The sequence below is a fragment of the Quercus lobata genome, chromosome 11, assembly GCF_001633185.2.
Source record: "Quercus lobata isolate SW786 chromosome 11, ValleyOak3.0 Primary Assembly, whole genome shotgun sequence".
Lineage (NCBI taxonomy): Eukaryota > Viridiplantae > Streptophyta > Magnoliopsida > Fagales > Fagaceae > Quercus > Quercus lobata.
Window position 1 is genome coordinate 13,112,498 of NC_044914.1, and position 15,051 is coordinate 13,127,548.

The window sequence follows — 15,051 nt, forward strand, 5'->3', positions numbered from 1 at the left end:
AAACCGTCCAGTTTCAAGATAAAAAATTTGGGGATAATTTAACCTAAACAATCCTCAAGGTAACAAATCCACTATATAGAATGGAAGTTTTATAGTAGATTTCTTCATAAATTTAAAACTACCTCTTGTAGTACTTACTCATATGACTACACGCAATCCGAATCTACAGACTTTTCTATCTGAATTTGTTTTAAACAAATGCTTCAGTTTGTGACTCAGAGAGGTCCACTCAAAGATTTAGATCATCAATACAAACTCTCCAGTTTGTGACTCCAAGACCACCCTTGATGGTTTAAATCTCTAGCACCTTTAATGACTAGTGATGATAGCAATTTCTACAACATTGAATCTTGAGTTTTTTTAAAGAATATTGCTGGTAAAAGATTTTAAAGAGTTTTGGGTACAGAAACCCTAGATCTACAATAGAAGGCACAAGAAACACTCTTCTCTCTCTAAAAACCCCTTTAAAACATGTCTTAGGATTTCTTTTAAATATTAGGAGAATTAAATTTGAAACCCTAATCACTTAATGTGCTTAATGAGCTATTGGGCTAAAATTGTATTATGTAAAAATGCGTCTCAATTGGTCGAACCTGGTATGTTTCGAATTCCTGAACCTGCAACTTCCTTTCTCTTGTATTTTGACTTGCAGTATTTTGAGCATTGTCTAATCATGCCTATAGACTTAGGAATCTATATCTAAACAAATTTGTGTTCACGATTTGCCATTTGTTCTAAACTTTTAGAACCTAACATATTTTACTAGAAACCAAATGTTTACTTGTTACATTTTTCACTTCTTAATTTTGCCCAAATTGGGTTTAAGGTTTCTCGTGAACCCTCATCCTCCCAATGACTTCAAATTTTACATATTTTTATGTTTTAATAGAAGCCAAACGTTTACTTGTTACATTTTTCACTTCTTAATTGGAGTATATATATCTCAAAGATGAAGGGTTGAAAAGGAAACATCGATCTTTCACTTCTTAATTAATAATGTTCAGTTTGTTTTCTGTCTTCGGTTTTAAGGAAAAGTCTTTATTCAGGGAAAAAAAACCTTTGAATGAACTAGGTTGAAGTGTAGGTCAAATAAACATTATATGTTTATGATGCAATTTCATAAAAAAGACCCAAAATTTATATTATATTTCATTTTTGTTTTAAGTTTGAGTTATTTATTTATTTATATTTATAGCTTATAATCCCATATTAACATACATTTTTGCGGGGTTGTTTTCATTTTAGCTATTTATGTTTCAAAATTTTTATTTTGACCTTTTGTGTTTGATTTTGTTTTTATATTAGCCATTTTGTCTATTTCTGTCACTATCTAAATCATTATCTACCTTTAAATGTCATCCATTAAGACAATTCACCCATTTAATTTTATTTCTATTAATAATCGGACCTTTAAGTGCTAAACAAGTGACATTTATTAAAATACGTCATTCATATAATGTCATGTGTTGTCAGATAAGATTTGTGTAACAAGTTTTGTTTGTTTGTTTGTTTGTTTATTTTTTGATAAGAAAACATTGTATAACTTTTTTTTTTTTAAGAGAGAGTTTTAACCTATGGCGTCTGCTTCTGATGATATCTCTTTATCATCAGACCAAGATATCAATAAGTTTTTGGTGTAAGTAGGGATTGAACTCTAAATTTCTTATACAATCATCAGAGATTTTACCAGTTGAGTTAACTGGAATCCACAAAAAATATGGAGTTTACATATATTCATAATTTTACTAATGAAAATGAATGGGCCAAAATAAAAATTTTGAAACATAAATAGCCCAAATGAAAAAAATTCCAAGCTTTAAAGGTCAAAAATATTCTTTAATCAAAATCCCAAATTAATAAAATTGTTTTACTTTTAAACTCATGTCCATCTTCGTTATTTATTTTCGCTATTTTGGATTGTAACAGAGTATAGAAAATCGGAAATCTATTGAATACACACTTTTCTTCTTGTCTTTGTTCATAAATTAAGTTGGTAGCATAATGTCTACTCTGCTATTATTGCATAGCATAATAAAAATGAGATAGACAAATGTTATAAATTAAAACTATTAGTTTTTAGATTCTTGAAAACACAGTTTGTTTAACCTAATTTAATAGCCAAGTTGTACTTAGGTCAATTATGTAGATCTAGGTTAAACATTTATCACATATCATGCACAACGGAAAACTAAATAAGACAAGATATGATAACCCATGAAAACCAATAAAAGAAACCAATTTCAAGGTAAAAACCTAGGAGGAATGATCCCAAAGAACAATCCACTATATCAAATTGAAATTTACAATTAAGAATACCAATTTGTAATAAATTTAATTACAATTACCAATTTGGGCTTTGAACCCCTCAGACTTCTTGATGTGGATTTGCTCCAACATGAACTTCCAGTTCACGTCTTTGATCTTTGGTTTGCTTGATAGCTGAAGCTTGGTTGCAACTTTACTCCATCGATTCTAGCAATATGAGTGTGATCTTTGGTAGGTGCTTGAAAGAGTAAAAGATACAATATCCTCATAGATCTTAAAAGAGTAGCCCTCCAAGACTTGAAAAATGTGCTTTAGGGTTTTTCTTATATACCTAATAGGTTTGGATTGAAACCCTAAACATTTCGTGGGCTATTGGACTAAATTAAAATTTTGCAGATCTGTGTCTCGATTGGTCGAAGCTTTTTCTCGATTGATTGTGCTAGTTAGCTTTTCAATTATTATTTCTACAGTTTGTACGTTCTTGAATTTTGAATTGTAGTACTTTAAGCAATGTAAAAAACACTTCATAGACCTTAAGATCTATTCCTAGATAAGTTTATGTTTTTGGTTTGCCAACACAAAGTATTTAGAACCTAACAAAAACAGTTTCATAAATTTGGGATGTTAGAAAATCAAAATCCTAAAACCTAATTCATAACCCTAAAGCGTTTTCATTTAATATTAAATAAGCCATCTTAATTTAAGATATTATGATCCTAATGTCCCACATGGATCAAGTGTAAATTTAACCATGTATTTATAAGATTTTGAGCACCCTCTCCTTATAAGCGGTTTCAAGGGTGAGTTTTACTCCTGAGTTTGCAATATTTGGTATCAAAGCCAATTACCACGTCAAGTAATTGGATGTAACTTGAAAGTTCAAAAATGTGTATAAACACATTTGAACGTTTAGACCTCCAAATTACAACTAAACCAATTCAAGCAATATGTCAAACAACTAGTGTGCGGAAACTTAACATATGCTATAATATGGAATTGGTAAAAACTATCTAATCCAAAACAAAAATTAATCCACAGCAGATAATAAAAAGGAAAAGATAGAGAGGAAGGAAGATGCAAACACAAAGACAACACGTGATGTGTTATCGAAGAAGAAACCGAAGCCCTCGGCGTAAAACCTCTCCGCCGCTCTCCAAGCGGTAAACAATCTACTAGAAAATATAGTTGTGATACATGGACAGCAATAGACCCTCCAAGCCTAATCTACCCAGTGCACCTAAGCCCTCCAAGTTTCTTGTTCCAACGAGGTTGCGCCGAACCTTTTTCTTTTCTAGCTTCCCGGATTCCGCTACTAGACCGTAGCATCAACCAATGAAGATTGGTTCCTTCCTAACTGCTTCCCAGAAATCCAAACAGCTGTCTCACAGTGATGATGATGGTGAGAATCAGGTTTGGTATAATGCCTCTCAAGGATTTGACAATGGAGAGGAAGAGAGTTGAGGAATTTGAAGAGACTCTAAGGTATAGATTGTGGGTGAATCAATCTTATTTTTCTTTAGGGTTTCTCTCTCAAAATTCTCTTTGGAAGCTCTCTTACAATAGTGGGTAAAAGGGGTATTTATACTGGAGTGGGAGAGGAATGTGAAACGTCAGGTTTTACAAAATAGGGGTGGCTCGTGGCTTGACCTCGCGGCTTGACTAAGTCGCAAGATCCAGTCGCGAGATAACCGTATGGCCAGTTGTCCTGTTTTGTCCTGTAGTGCTCCAGCTTGCATGACTGTTCACATTCCAGTATGCTTGGCACGTGTGCTGTGTCTGGCGGCTTGCAACCGCGAGTCCCAGCCGCGAGTCTCTGTTTTCTTGCACACTCTTGAGCAATCTTCACTCTATCTCACTCACTACCCTTACATCAAACCCACCTAAATACAGGATTACTAAATGCTGAATTACAAGCAAATTTGGCACGGAATAAAGCCAATTAGATGGTTGAATAAATTCAACCTTACATAACTCATTTAGTATAGGATCAAATGAGTTGCAGTTTTATGATTGGATCTTGGAAGGGACAACTTAGAGGCTGGATTAAAATAACTGATAGATAAGTGGAGCTACTAAAAAAGAAAAGGCTACCATCGGATCAGTGTCACTAGAGTGAGTCGTCGTGAATGTCAGCTACAAAGCATGGTGATATGTTATGATCCTAATATCCCACATGAATTAAGAGTAAGTTTAACTATATGTTTATTAGTTTTTGGGCATTCTCTCCTTGCAAGCCGATTTTCAAAGGAGAATTCTATCCATGAGTTTGCAACATAAAATAACCACCCAAATAAGTTCTTTGTTCTTGTATATAATAGATTTGAATTTTTGATTGCCAGCCATATGCTATGTTGCCACTATGATTCAAAAAAAAAAAAAAAAAAAATTGGTAACATCCAAGTTTCAATGTAAGTTAAATAGCATATATACCAGCATGTTCCATTACATTAAAACAAAATTGGTGGTGTGGAGAGCCTGTCCTTGAAATTCAGTCACTCTTTAGCCACCTGAGGTCAGTAACGGAAATGCCCCATGCAGATTCCGATAAGAGAAAGAAAAATCCAAAGCAATACTCAGTACAAACACTTAGCAATTACCATGACATTACATATAGGACAAATATCAACCATGACCAACCTTAGTTAAACCTAATAATATATAATTATATGTAATAATTATTACGAATAATTAAATTCAAATCTCTAATTCTTGAATTTCCATATTCTAAGAAAGAGGAGCCCTCTGAGGAGCTCCCTTTCTCCTGCTACTGAGATTGAGAACAAGCCCGGGGAGGAATCCGCGTCCCTTCTTCTTCTTCTTCACCACCTCAGGTTCACATGAAATTACTGAATTGCTCGTGGCCTCATTGGAGCACGATGAACCTCTATATTGCAATGGCTCCTCTAGGACGATGGAGGTTGTGGTAATTTGGCCATCATCATCAATGATCTCTGAGCCGTCCATTCGTAATCCCTCAAATTGTGAAATTGCAAAGTCGGATTCATCAAATTTGTGTAGAATGCCAGATAAATCGTCACCTTGGTACACCATGTGATCAACCTGCATTTGTTGTATTATCAATTTATGTATTATATATTGATAAATTATTAGTTGTCCCTAAAGTTAAAAACTTAAAAAAAATTATGAATATTTAACCATAATTTTAAACTATTTGATGAAAATTCAAATTACATTTTAATATTTTATGTGCAGTTTCGCCCATGTATGTCAAGAGGTAAAGAATAGAAGCACTTGATATGAGTTTCTTAGGTTCTAAAATTTTATTATTATTATATATACAGCCAATAGCAACATAGGAAAAGGCATAAAAAAAAAGGGCACAATCCATTTGAGATTTTCTCTTGCAAACCCCTAGATGGGATATTTGTTGATTTCGGCACCGAAAAGTTTTTTCCTAGAAGTGAAAACAAACATAACCTACAATGTATCTTTGACTAAGTATTTAGAATGCACTTTGTCAGAATATAAAACGCTTCAAATAAGGTAAACAATTAAGAATGGGGAGGAGGAAACCGAAATGGACCTTGCATGAGAGTGAACAGAAGTGGAATGGCTCTTGGAGAATCCTGTCACAAGTCAAGCATATGTTGGCAGAGCCTTTGCAAGACCTAGACTGTGGCCTCTGATTCAAGAATATCACCTTGGCACTATTTATAGTATAGGGCTGCCAAACAAGGAAGAAATCAACATCATCATGTTATTCTAAAAATAAAATCACATTATTAAAATTTTATTATATTACTGAATTTCTAAAACACACTTGCTCATTCAATTTAGAAAAACCTGAATAAAAGAGCAGTCAATGAGCTTTTCAAGATCTCCCAATCGAACTACATCATGGTAAACATATCGTCTCACCTGTCACATGGAATCATATTTAACAACAATGAGATCATGTTAGAGCTACTAAATTTAGTCACATTGAAGTGCGTGATTGTATTAGAATAATATTAGAAATTTAAATTCATAATTTCTTAACCATTTAAATATTTGGAATAATTGATAATTTATTAATTATAGTGAGTTTGGTTTAGCTTCTAAATTCTATCAAACGCATTAAATTATGTTTTGAAATTGCAAACATAATTTTTTGCCCAAAACATAATAACCAAACGGGTACTAATTAAGTAATTGTAGACAGAGACTATAGTGAGTGACCCAGTCAATAATTATCAAGTGCATAGCAATATATAGCACAGTCCATCTAAATTAAGTTAAAAAAAGAAAAAGAAAAAAGTTTAATTAAAATTATGCTAGAGAATCTAGCTAGCTAGCTAGGGGGATCTGAAATTTTTAGGTGGAAAGGTAGGCAGCCAACCATTCTTAAGGAAAAATGAATGAAGTGAGTACGGTGAATACATTATGGAAGTGGGGTTCTTAAAGAAAATGACAAATAATAAAATGAAATGCGAAAAATGGGGTCAAACTTTCGCTTTCATTGAAAGCAACAGCTGAGGGAACTTTGCAGGAAAAAAAAAAAAGAAATCTTCCATATATAGGAAAGAAACCAAATCCAGAAAGTGGGAATCATGGAAGACATGGTGAACCATTTCTAGAATACTTTCTACATTAGAAAAACACAGTAAATTGAACAGCACAAAATGTATCAGACAATCTTGGATGGATCACAAGAATTAGCAAAAAATACAATTAAAAGAAATATAAACAGTCAAGAATTTTTTTTTTATTAGAGATAAAATATTGAATCTAATTTAGTATATGAACAACGGAGGAACATCTCATCACAGTGTGTATATTTTGATTAAAAAAAAAAAAACAGTAGCAAGGAATTTAAGAGAATCTATCAAGGAATTCTGGAAGAATTGTGGGTTCCTTAAAGAAAGGTTATTGCATGATAGAAATTGAATAAAAAATGGAGAACCTTACAATTTTAAATGCATTAAAATAACAAAAAATCTTCTAAAAAATGTGTGTTTTTATTTTTATTTTTTCCCTTTTCTTTTATTTTCTTTATGAATACCAAATTACCAACTAAAATATAAATTACAACATTTCAGGATAAGGGTAGGCATGAACTGCAAAGACAAAAGGTCAAAGAAGAAGACAACAAAAGTATGAAAAGGAGAAAAACGAGGAAATCTGATTGTACCATCTGAAAATTTAGACAAAAATGAGAAGAATTCATGAGAAATGAAAGGTTCATAAAGAAATTGTGGCAATTCTCTCAGAAATAATTAAGATCACCATATAACTAGATCAAGGTTGAGATTAGAGAGCCACTCAGAACCATGTACAACTGAAAATTAAGCAGCTTTTTTTGTTTCCCTTGGATTAATCAAAATGAATTTACTTACACAGATTCTTTTTTCCTTCCCAAACAATCAAAAAGAATCATAAGAAGTTTTTGTATACTCAGTACATAATTGCACTTGAATTTCATTCCTAAACAATTTAAGAGCAATAGAACTGTTAAAAAAAAGGAAAGAGAAAGACAAGAACTTGTGTAACAAAACACGCTTAAAAACAGCTCAGATACTCAAAGACAAGAACAAAAATGGTTTCAAGAACATGAAATCAGTCACTTTGGGTTGAAATTAAGTAACTTTTATGAAGAATTTGAACATATATTGTAAATTATATACTCAATTGGTTAAAATTAATATAGTAGTAGTACCTGGAGAAGAGGGTGAGAAGCATGAGAAGGTAGGCAGTGAGGGCAAATACTAAGGCAACAGTTCAAGCAAAAAACGTTCTTCTCGTTCTTCCTTCGATTTTCATGGACCCCACAGCCACCAAAGAATGTCTCAGCCATTAGACCTTCTAGCCATGCAGGTTTCATATTCATGTTCATGTTCATGTTGTTCACTCCTACTACTACTTCCATTTCTGAAGAGTATGATTCTCTAACAATATCTCTCATTTTTAATTTCTCTCCAAGAAAATTGTCTAAGAGTACTGTAAATAAAAAGGCCTAAAAGGGTGGTCAGCTATTTTTTTTTTTTTTTTTTTTGGGTTTTGTTTTTGTTTTGGGTTCTCTCAAGTGCTTTTGGAAAAACCTACAATTACAAAAGATTTTTTTTTTCTACTACTACTCTTTTTATAGCTGAGGAGGTTCCAGAATTCTTGTCGTTTCCAGACTTGAAAAGCTACATTTTTTTTAAGGGGAGAGAGAGAGAGAGAGAGAGAGAGAGAGAGAGGATTGGGTGATGAGGTGTAATTGAGAGTGGTCTTAATGGCGGGAATACAGTTGATCCATCTGTACTTTTTTTTTCCTTCTTTCTCCTGCATTTTACCAATTTTCTTTTGCTTCTCAGTAATTTGAGCACCCTCAAATCACTATGTTTCACATTGAGCACCCAACTTATACTCCTTCTCCAATATACCCCTCTTCTATTTCAATTTTGTTTTGTTTTTTGTTTTACTCTCTTTAATCAATAAAAGAAAGAAAAAAAAGATAAAATTAAAGGAGAAGCCATTTCCTAACTTCAAATCATTCAAAACATAATTTTAGAGTATCTCCAGTAAATTCATCAAAATTTTATACTTTTTGGAGAATGAACAGTGATTTTTACTTTTTATTTATCCACATTTTTAAATATACTTTCCAACAGATTCTCTATCTCATTTAAATATTATTTTTTTATTTATTATTTATTATTTTTTTAACAACTACACATCTTCCAACATTTTTTTATTCAACACCTTGATTATTATAATAGAAAAAAAAATTTAAAGAATGAACAGTAGCCCATCAGACTTAATGAGCTACTATTCATGAGCCAAAATTATTTTTGGGTATAGAGAATCCATTGGAGTGGCTTTTTTTGTCTCATTCTCTATTATAGAGAATATTTTGCTTTTGCATAGACCATTGGAGATGCTCTAACTCTTACATATCATCTTAAGCTTTTAATACAATTAGTGATTTATCATAATTATGTTAATCTTGTAACACTAAAATCATTTGGTTTATATGATACTTTCTCGCTCTCCTGAATGGGAAGAATGTGTTTAAACAATCGTAAACCTAGCACCTTGAGATTGAAAAAAAAAAAAAAATTTAAAATTGTGGTTCGAACTAAGAACCTATATATCCCACGCACCAAAACCCTTGCCATTGACCAATTTGTAGTTGTTTCTTCTTTTATTATTTAAACTTAACTGTAATCCATAAAGTATCAAATAAAAAAATTTTCAATTGTAAAAAATATTCATCATTAGATCATCTACACCTGGGTTACCAACTTCCATTTACAGTAAAGAAGAAATTGTGTATAAAAAGGTACTAGTTGATCTATTTTGACTCATTAATTGTAAAATGGGTACATTCACCAATCTACAGTTTTATCATATTAGAAATTGTCACTCATAATTATGACTTTACATTTGTGACAAAAAAAAAAAAAAAATTAGGTCCATGTTTTAGAGATTGAAAGTTTCTAATGCTCCTTTTCCACAGGTATATATATATCAAAAAGGTTTAATCTGTTGCCGAGAATCAAAAACATTAATCTAATGATTCTTGGCTTCCCCTCCTTTATTGTGGTTGAAAAACATTAAATATCTTGTCATATACAACTATTAACCTCCTCAACCAATATAATTAATTAACATATTTTTAAACAATAAATAGAGAATATATGATCAACTTTTTTCAAGGTGTGTGTACATATATATGTCTTGTCAGCTAAATAACACAACTTTGAAATCAAAATGAAAATATTTAAAATTTAAAAAAAAAAATTCATGCTGAAAGCAAATTATCTCGATATCTGCCTTATAACATTGGAGCAATAGATCATTTAAAAATTGCCCATAACATTAGTTCTCCAATTTAATCAACTAAACCTAGGAGTGCCCAAATTATGCACTCTATATTGAGAAGACGTACACTTTTTTGAGTATTTATTCTTAACAAATATTGTTGTAAACTTGGTTGGTTTGTCTGTTTTAGCTATAGGTACAGCAGCACTACCTCGGTTTAGAAAACTTGGCATATGACCCAGAGGTCCTTTACTTGTATGTATGCATACTTGTCTGTCCTCTTCTTTAATATTTTTATTTGAGACCTAAAGATTTATACTTGGTCTGTCTTTAATAGTGTTTTAAATTCATCGAATTACTAAAATAAATATTATGTATGTATTGGATGAATCAAAATACCTAATTGTAGTCATGTTGTCTACTAATTTTGGGAGGTGTGTCCAATTTGGAATTACCAAAATAGTCTTAATCCTGATACATTTACTGATTAAGCTTAGCAGCAGAAATTCGGGTAGAGGATCTAGTTAAAGGAACAACATCCTTTTAATTCATTGAAGGATTAACTTTACAAAATATGTCTTAAGAGCTCAATTGTATGATTACCAATGTTATTTTGTAAATTTAATATGAACATCTTTAAAATTTGTGTGGTGTTATAAATTATATATGGCTCCATATAATTATAAACTCAACGCAATTCTGAAACACAACCCCCTCTCCCCCCATAGAAAAAGAAAAAAAGAAAAAGGAGAAGTGACTACAATTATACATCCCATAACTTTTGCAAAATTCAAGAAAAAAATTTCAAAATTTTGATTGTTTTGATAGGCATGTTGTTTTCAAAAGAATAACAGACACAAAGATTCAAATGATATAAGATCCAAGTTTAAGTCCATTAAAAAAAGAAGAAGACCAGATTAGTAGGCTATTAATTACATGTTTGGAATTTTGATTGTCAATTAAAGATCAAACAAGCAACAAATGGAATGCCTGCAAGTTCACTGACTTTGTAAAAGAATATTTGTGTAAAATTTGAGGGAGTTGCACGTGGAATACATCGTGCAACTAGCTTTCCCAAATATTCTCCAAGGAAAAATTCAAAATAATTTAAAAAATAAGAAAATTCATGTTTATAGAATTGAATTATTTTTTGAATAACATAACTTAAAAATATTATGTTTCTTAGGGCTAGCCTGAAACAATTTGAAGCCTAAGACATTGATTTTAAGTGCGGTTTTTTTTTTTTTAAAATATTTTTTTAGTTAAATTTTATTTTATAATTTCTTTAAATTCATTCTTCTTGTCTTTTGAAATGCCAAATTACTAATTATGTTTTTAAATTTAAGATTCTCTAATGTATACTTTTCAACTGATGATATGACTAATTTACTTAATCTTTTTGCAATATAATAGATTTTTATTAGAATTTTATCAATTTTAGTTTAGAAAAAGTACTTTTTTAAAAAAGCAATTGTAACCACTAACAAGTATTGTCTATAAAATTTATAATACATACATTTGAAAAAGAATTTAGTTATTTTATATTATCAAGAATTGTTATATTACACGATTGAGTATTCTTATCATTATTTTCATTGTTATCTTTTTGTTGCATATTCCATATCTCTCTCTCTCCTAAATTTTTATATTACTAATAACAGTTTTATTAAGAGATTCTAGGTGGGATTCAATTAACCTTTATATTCTTCTCCTTTTTTTTTTCTTAAGTTTTTCATATCTAGATTGATATTTCTAGTATATATTTATTATTAAAATAAATACTATTTACAACAAAAAATTATATAATAACCAAAACAAAATAAATTTAAAGCAAATAATATAATCTAATTCATCAAAGGCACTAACAACATAATCCTCAAACAATCTCAATTTGCCAAATTAAAGACAAATTCAATACATAACTTGATGAATTAACATCAACAACAAATATCATGATTTGGAGTGTGGCCATGTGAGAAAGTAGATGGTTAATATTGACAATATACTATGTAGGAGAGAGGTTTATAAAAAATTAAAAATTTTCAAATGGTTATTGAAAATTGATCAACAATGACAATTCGGTACATTCACATAATTTTATTTTTGTTAAACAATTTAGAATTTCAACTAAGTTGAATTTTTATTATTGAAATTTTTTTGAGGTCTTGTTGAAGTGAAATGGTTCACCATGTTTTCTTGTTCTAAAAAAATACCAGTAATTAATTAAAAAAAATTGGGGCCTATTTCTTATTGGGGCCTTTTGCAATGGCCTAAGTGGCCTTGCCCAACCATAAAATATCAAGACACAACTAAATCTGTTTCTTCTTATATTAATCTTGAGAAGAACACTTTTCTAGAGCTTTGGTTTATTTACTAATGAAATATTCATTCTTGTGAAATGATCATTGATCCTCTAATTGGTACTCTATTGTTGTGAAATGATCATTTTAGCGGATTAGATCCATTAATGTTGTGGGGGTTCGAGGACCGAGGAGGATCAGACCGAGGAATAACTTGCATAGCCCAGGCTCGAAGGGATAAGTAGCTCCAAGGATTTCGCCCACCCGAGGATGGAAATAGAATTAGGACAATTAGTATCTTATGAAGTTCGAGGGAGAGGAGAAAGGACAATAATGGGAATAAAGATGGAGGGAGGAAGTTTCTTGAAGGATATACCTCTCACATCCATATTCAATGACCTACACTAACTTTATCAGCTGTATTAATGTGGAAATGACCCCTGAACAGTAACTCCATAGCTAGCTACCCTTTCTACCACCTTCAGCAGAGTCTTGATGGGACAAATATCCTGAGAAATGCCACTTGACGTACAAGTGGAGGGTTGAGATGCCTTGAAAGGGGATATAAAAGGAAGGGAACCCCCCAGAAGATAGGGGGATGATGAATCTTGAAAAAGCCCTTAGAGCATAAAAAAGAATTATGAGTATTTTGATGTAAACCTGAACTATATTTAATACAAATAATTGACCCTCAGACTTGCTCAAGGTAGACTTTATTCCCAATTGTTGTTTCATTCATAACAATCTGTTACTTAGGCTCCACGACCTTAAGCTTGGACTTCGTTTAGAATTGCACCTAGACTTGATTTTTCCTCTCTCTACAAATTCTATTGTTTGGGCTTGATCAGGATGACAAGGTACCATTGATCTAAGTGAGCTTGGACCTTTATTTTTTGAGTCCTTACAAATGTATTTATAATCAATGTTATAAATATCATTCCAACAACCATGTTTAATTGATCAAAAGAAACAACATATTTTGAAATTGGTGTGTTGCCAATCCATATTATCATCATAAAAAGAAATATATTTTATATAATTTTAATGCATAATAAATAAATTAAATTATTAAAAGTTCTTAATATCGACATTAATAAGAAAAAACTCACCAACATAAAGTGTCATTTATTCATTACTTACCAACCCAAGCTCCAACCTTAAGGTTTAGCTTTGACAGGTGTCTCATTCTCAACCTCGGCCCTAAGGACAAGAGTTGAATTAGGTACGCATTGGAGTGGGTTCTAGAAGGTTCAAGAGTTTGAGTATGTGTAAGGTTCTTTAGGGTTTGAGTAGTGTTAGGATTACATGGGACTTTGAGGTGAAAAAGGTTAAGTTTGACTACTTCAAGAGAGTTACTACCTTCATAAGAGAGAGAGAGAGAGTGATTTGCTCTTGATAATTGTTTTTTTTATCATCAGACCAAAATACCAATTGGTTTTTGGTATAGTTGGAGATCAAGTCCTAGATCTCTTATTCGATAACAAAACATTTTACTAATAAAACTAACTTGAACCCATAGACAAATGGGAGTTAGTAGGACTTGTTTGTGGTCTATGGAATAATAATGAAAAAAATGAGTAATTAATATAATATAGTTAAATCCAAACTCATAAACTTATATTTTTGGTTTAAATGGTTTTCTTATATTTTATATCAACTATTCAATTGAAGTCTACTTGAAGTATTATTTGCCTAACATGCATCTATATCCTTATGAGTAAATATTTGTTACAATTTTGCCCTCTTTAAATACTTGTACATGATATGCTTGAATGAATTTGGGTAAGTCACAGACAAATTTACCAATTTGACCGTTCAGACGTCCGATTGGGTTAAACATTTTTTTTTTCCGATTAGAAGTTTGAATGGTCTTGGCTGTTTTTTGGTTTTTGTTTTTGTTTTTGTTTTTTGTTTTTTTTTTTTTTTTTTTAAATTAATTTTTATTTGGGTTGTTCCCTTCTGATTGAACTTTGGGCTTTGTTTGGACTGCTAACATCTAAAGTAGTACAAGGGTCGGCCGATGGTCTAAGAAGCATTGGGGAGACAAGAACGTATTTAACCACAGGTATGACGACATGTTCCATGAAAGTGACTACACATTGCTTTCGAATCCTTGAAAGGTTTTTTTGTTACTAATTGCATTGAATGCAATCAAAATCATAGCTCTTCCTTTTCTCAAAAAGGAGGAAGTTCGGATCAATCTCAAATTGTGAGAAAGTGACTACACATGCATTCAGTTTACCACAAAATAAATTTACTGTTTTCCTTTTGTGTAATTCACTGTTTAGCCCAAATAGTCTACGATCTAGGCTTGGGCCAGATCAAAGCACACTTGAAACTTGAAATATCGTGGGATCATTCAGCCTTAAGCTGAGCCCAGTCGGATACTTGCAGAGCTCTCTCTCTCTCTCTCTCTGTTCAATTTGTTAACCTCTTTGTTTTGTAAACATTGTGCTTCTAGTTTAGTAGGTGATTGAAAATTACTTATTTTCGATAGTTTATTTACATAATGCGAGATAAAAAGTTAAAAGTTAGTTTATTTGAAAAAAAAAAAAACTTAGACAGAAAGTAGTGTGGGATTTAGCCTAACAAAGCTTGGAAGCCATATGATGAATAAAAACTACTGTGTATTTTTCTCAAGGAAAAAAAAAAAAAAAAAAACTGCGCCTATCATGTGTGCAAATTTTGTACATAAAAACATGTGGTAGCAATTGATCTCTCTCCATGCAAAATACTTTGA

General features: G+C 31.4%; 1 protein-coding gene across 1 annotated transcript; it reads right to left on the minus strand.

Moving 5' to 3' along the window:
• Positions 1–4,666: 4,666 nt before the first annotated feature.
• On the minus strand, positions 4,667–8,419 carry LOC115969217. The gene is made up of 4 exons (XM_031088818.1): positions 7,922–8,419; positions 6,070–6,144; positions 5,810–5,950; positions 4,667–5,325 (listed from the first exon to the last, which is right to left on the minus strand). Exons 1-4 carry the CDS (start codon positions 8,165–8,167, stop codon positions 4,990–4,992), a joined length of 798 nt encoding a protein of 265 aa, XP_030944678.1. The 5' UTR covers positions 8,168–8,419; the 3' UTR covers positions 4,667–4,989.
• Positions 8,420–15,051: the final 6,632 nt, after the last annotated feature.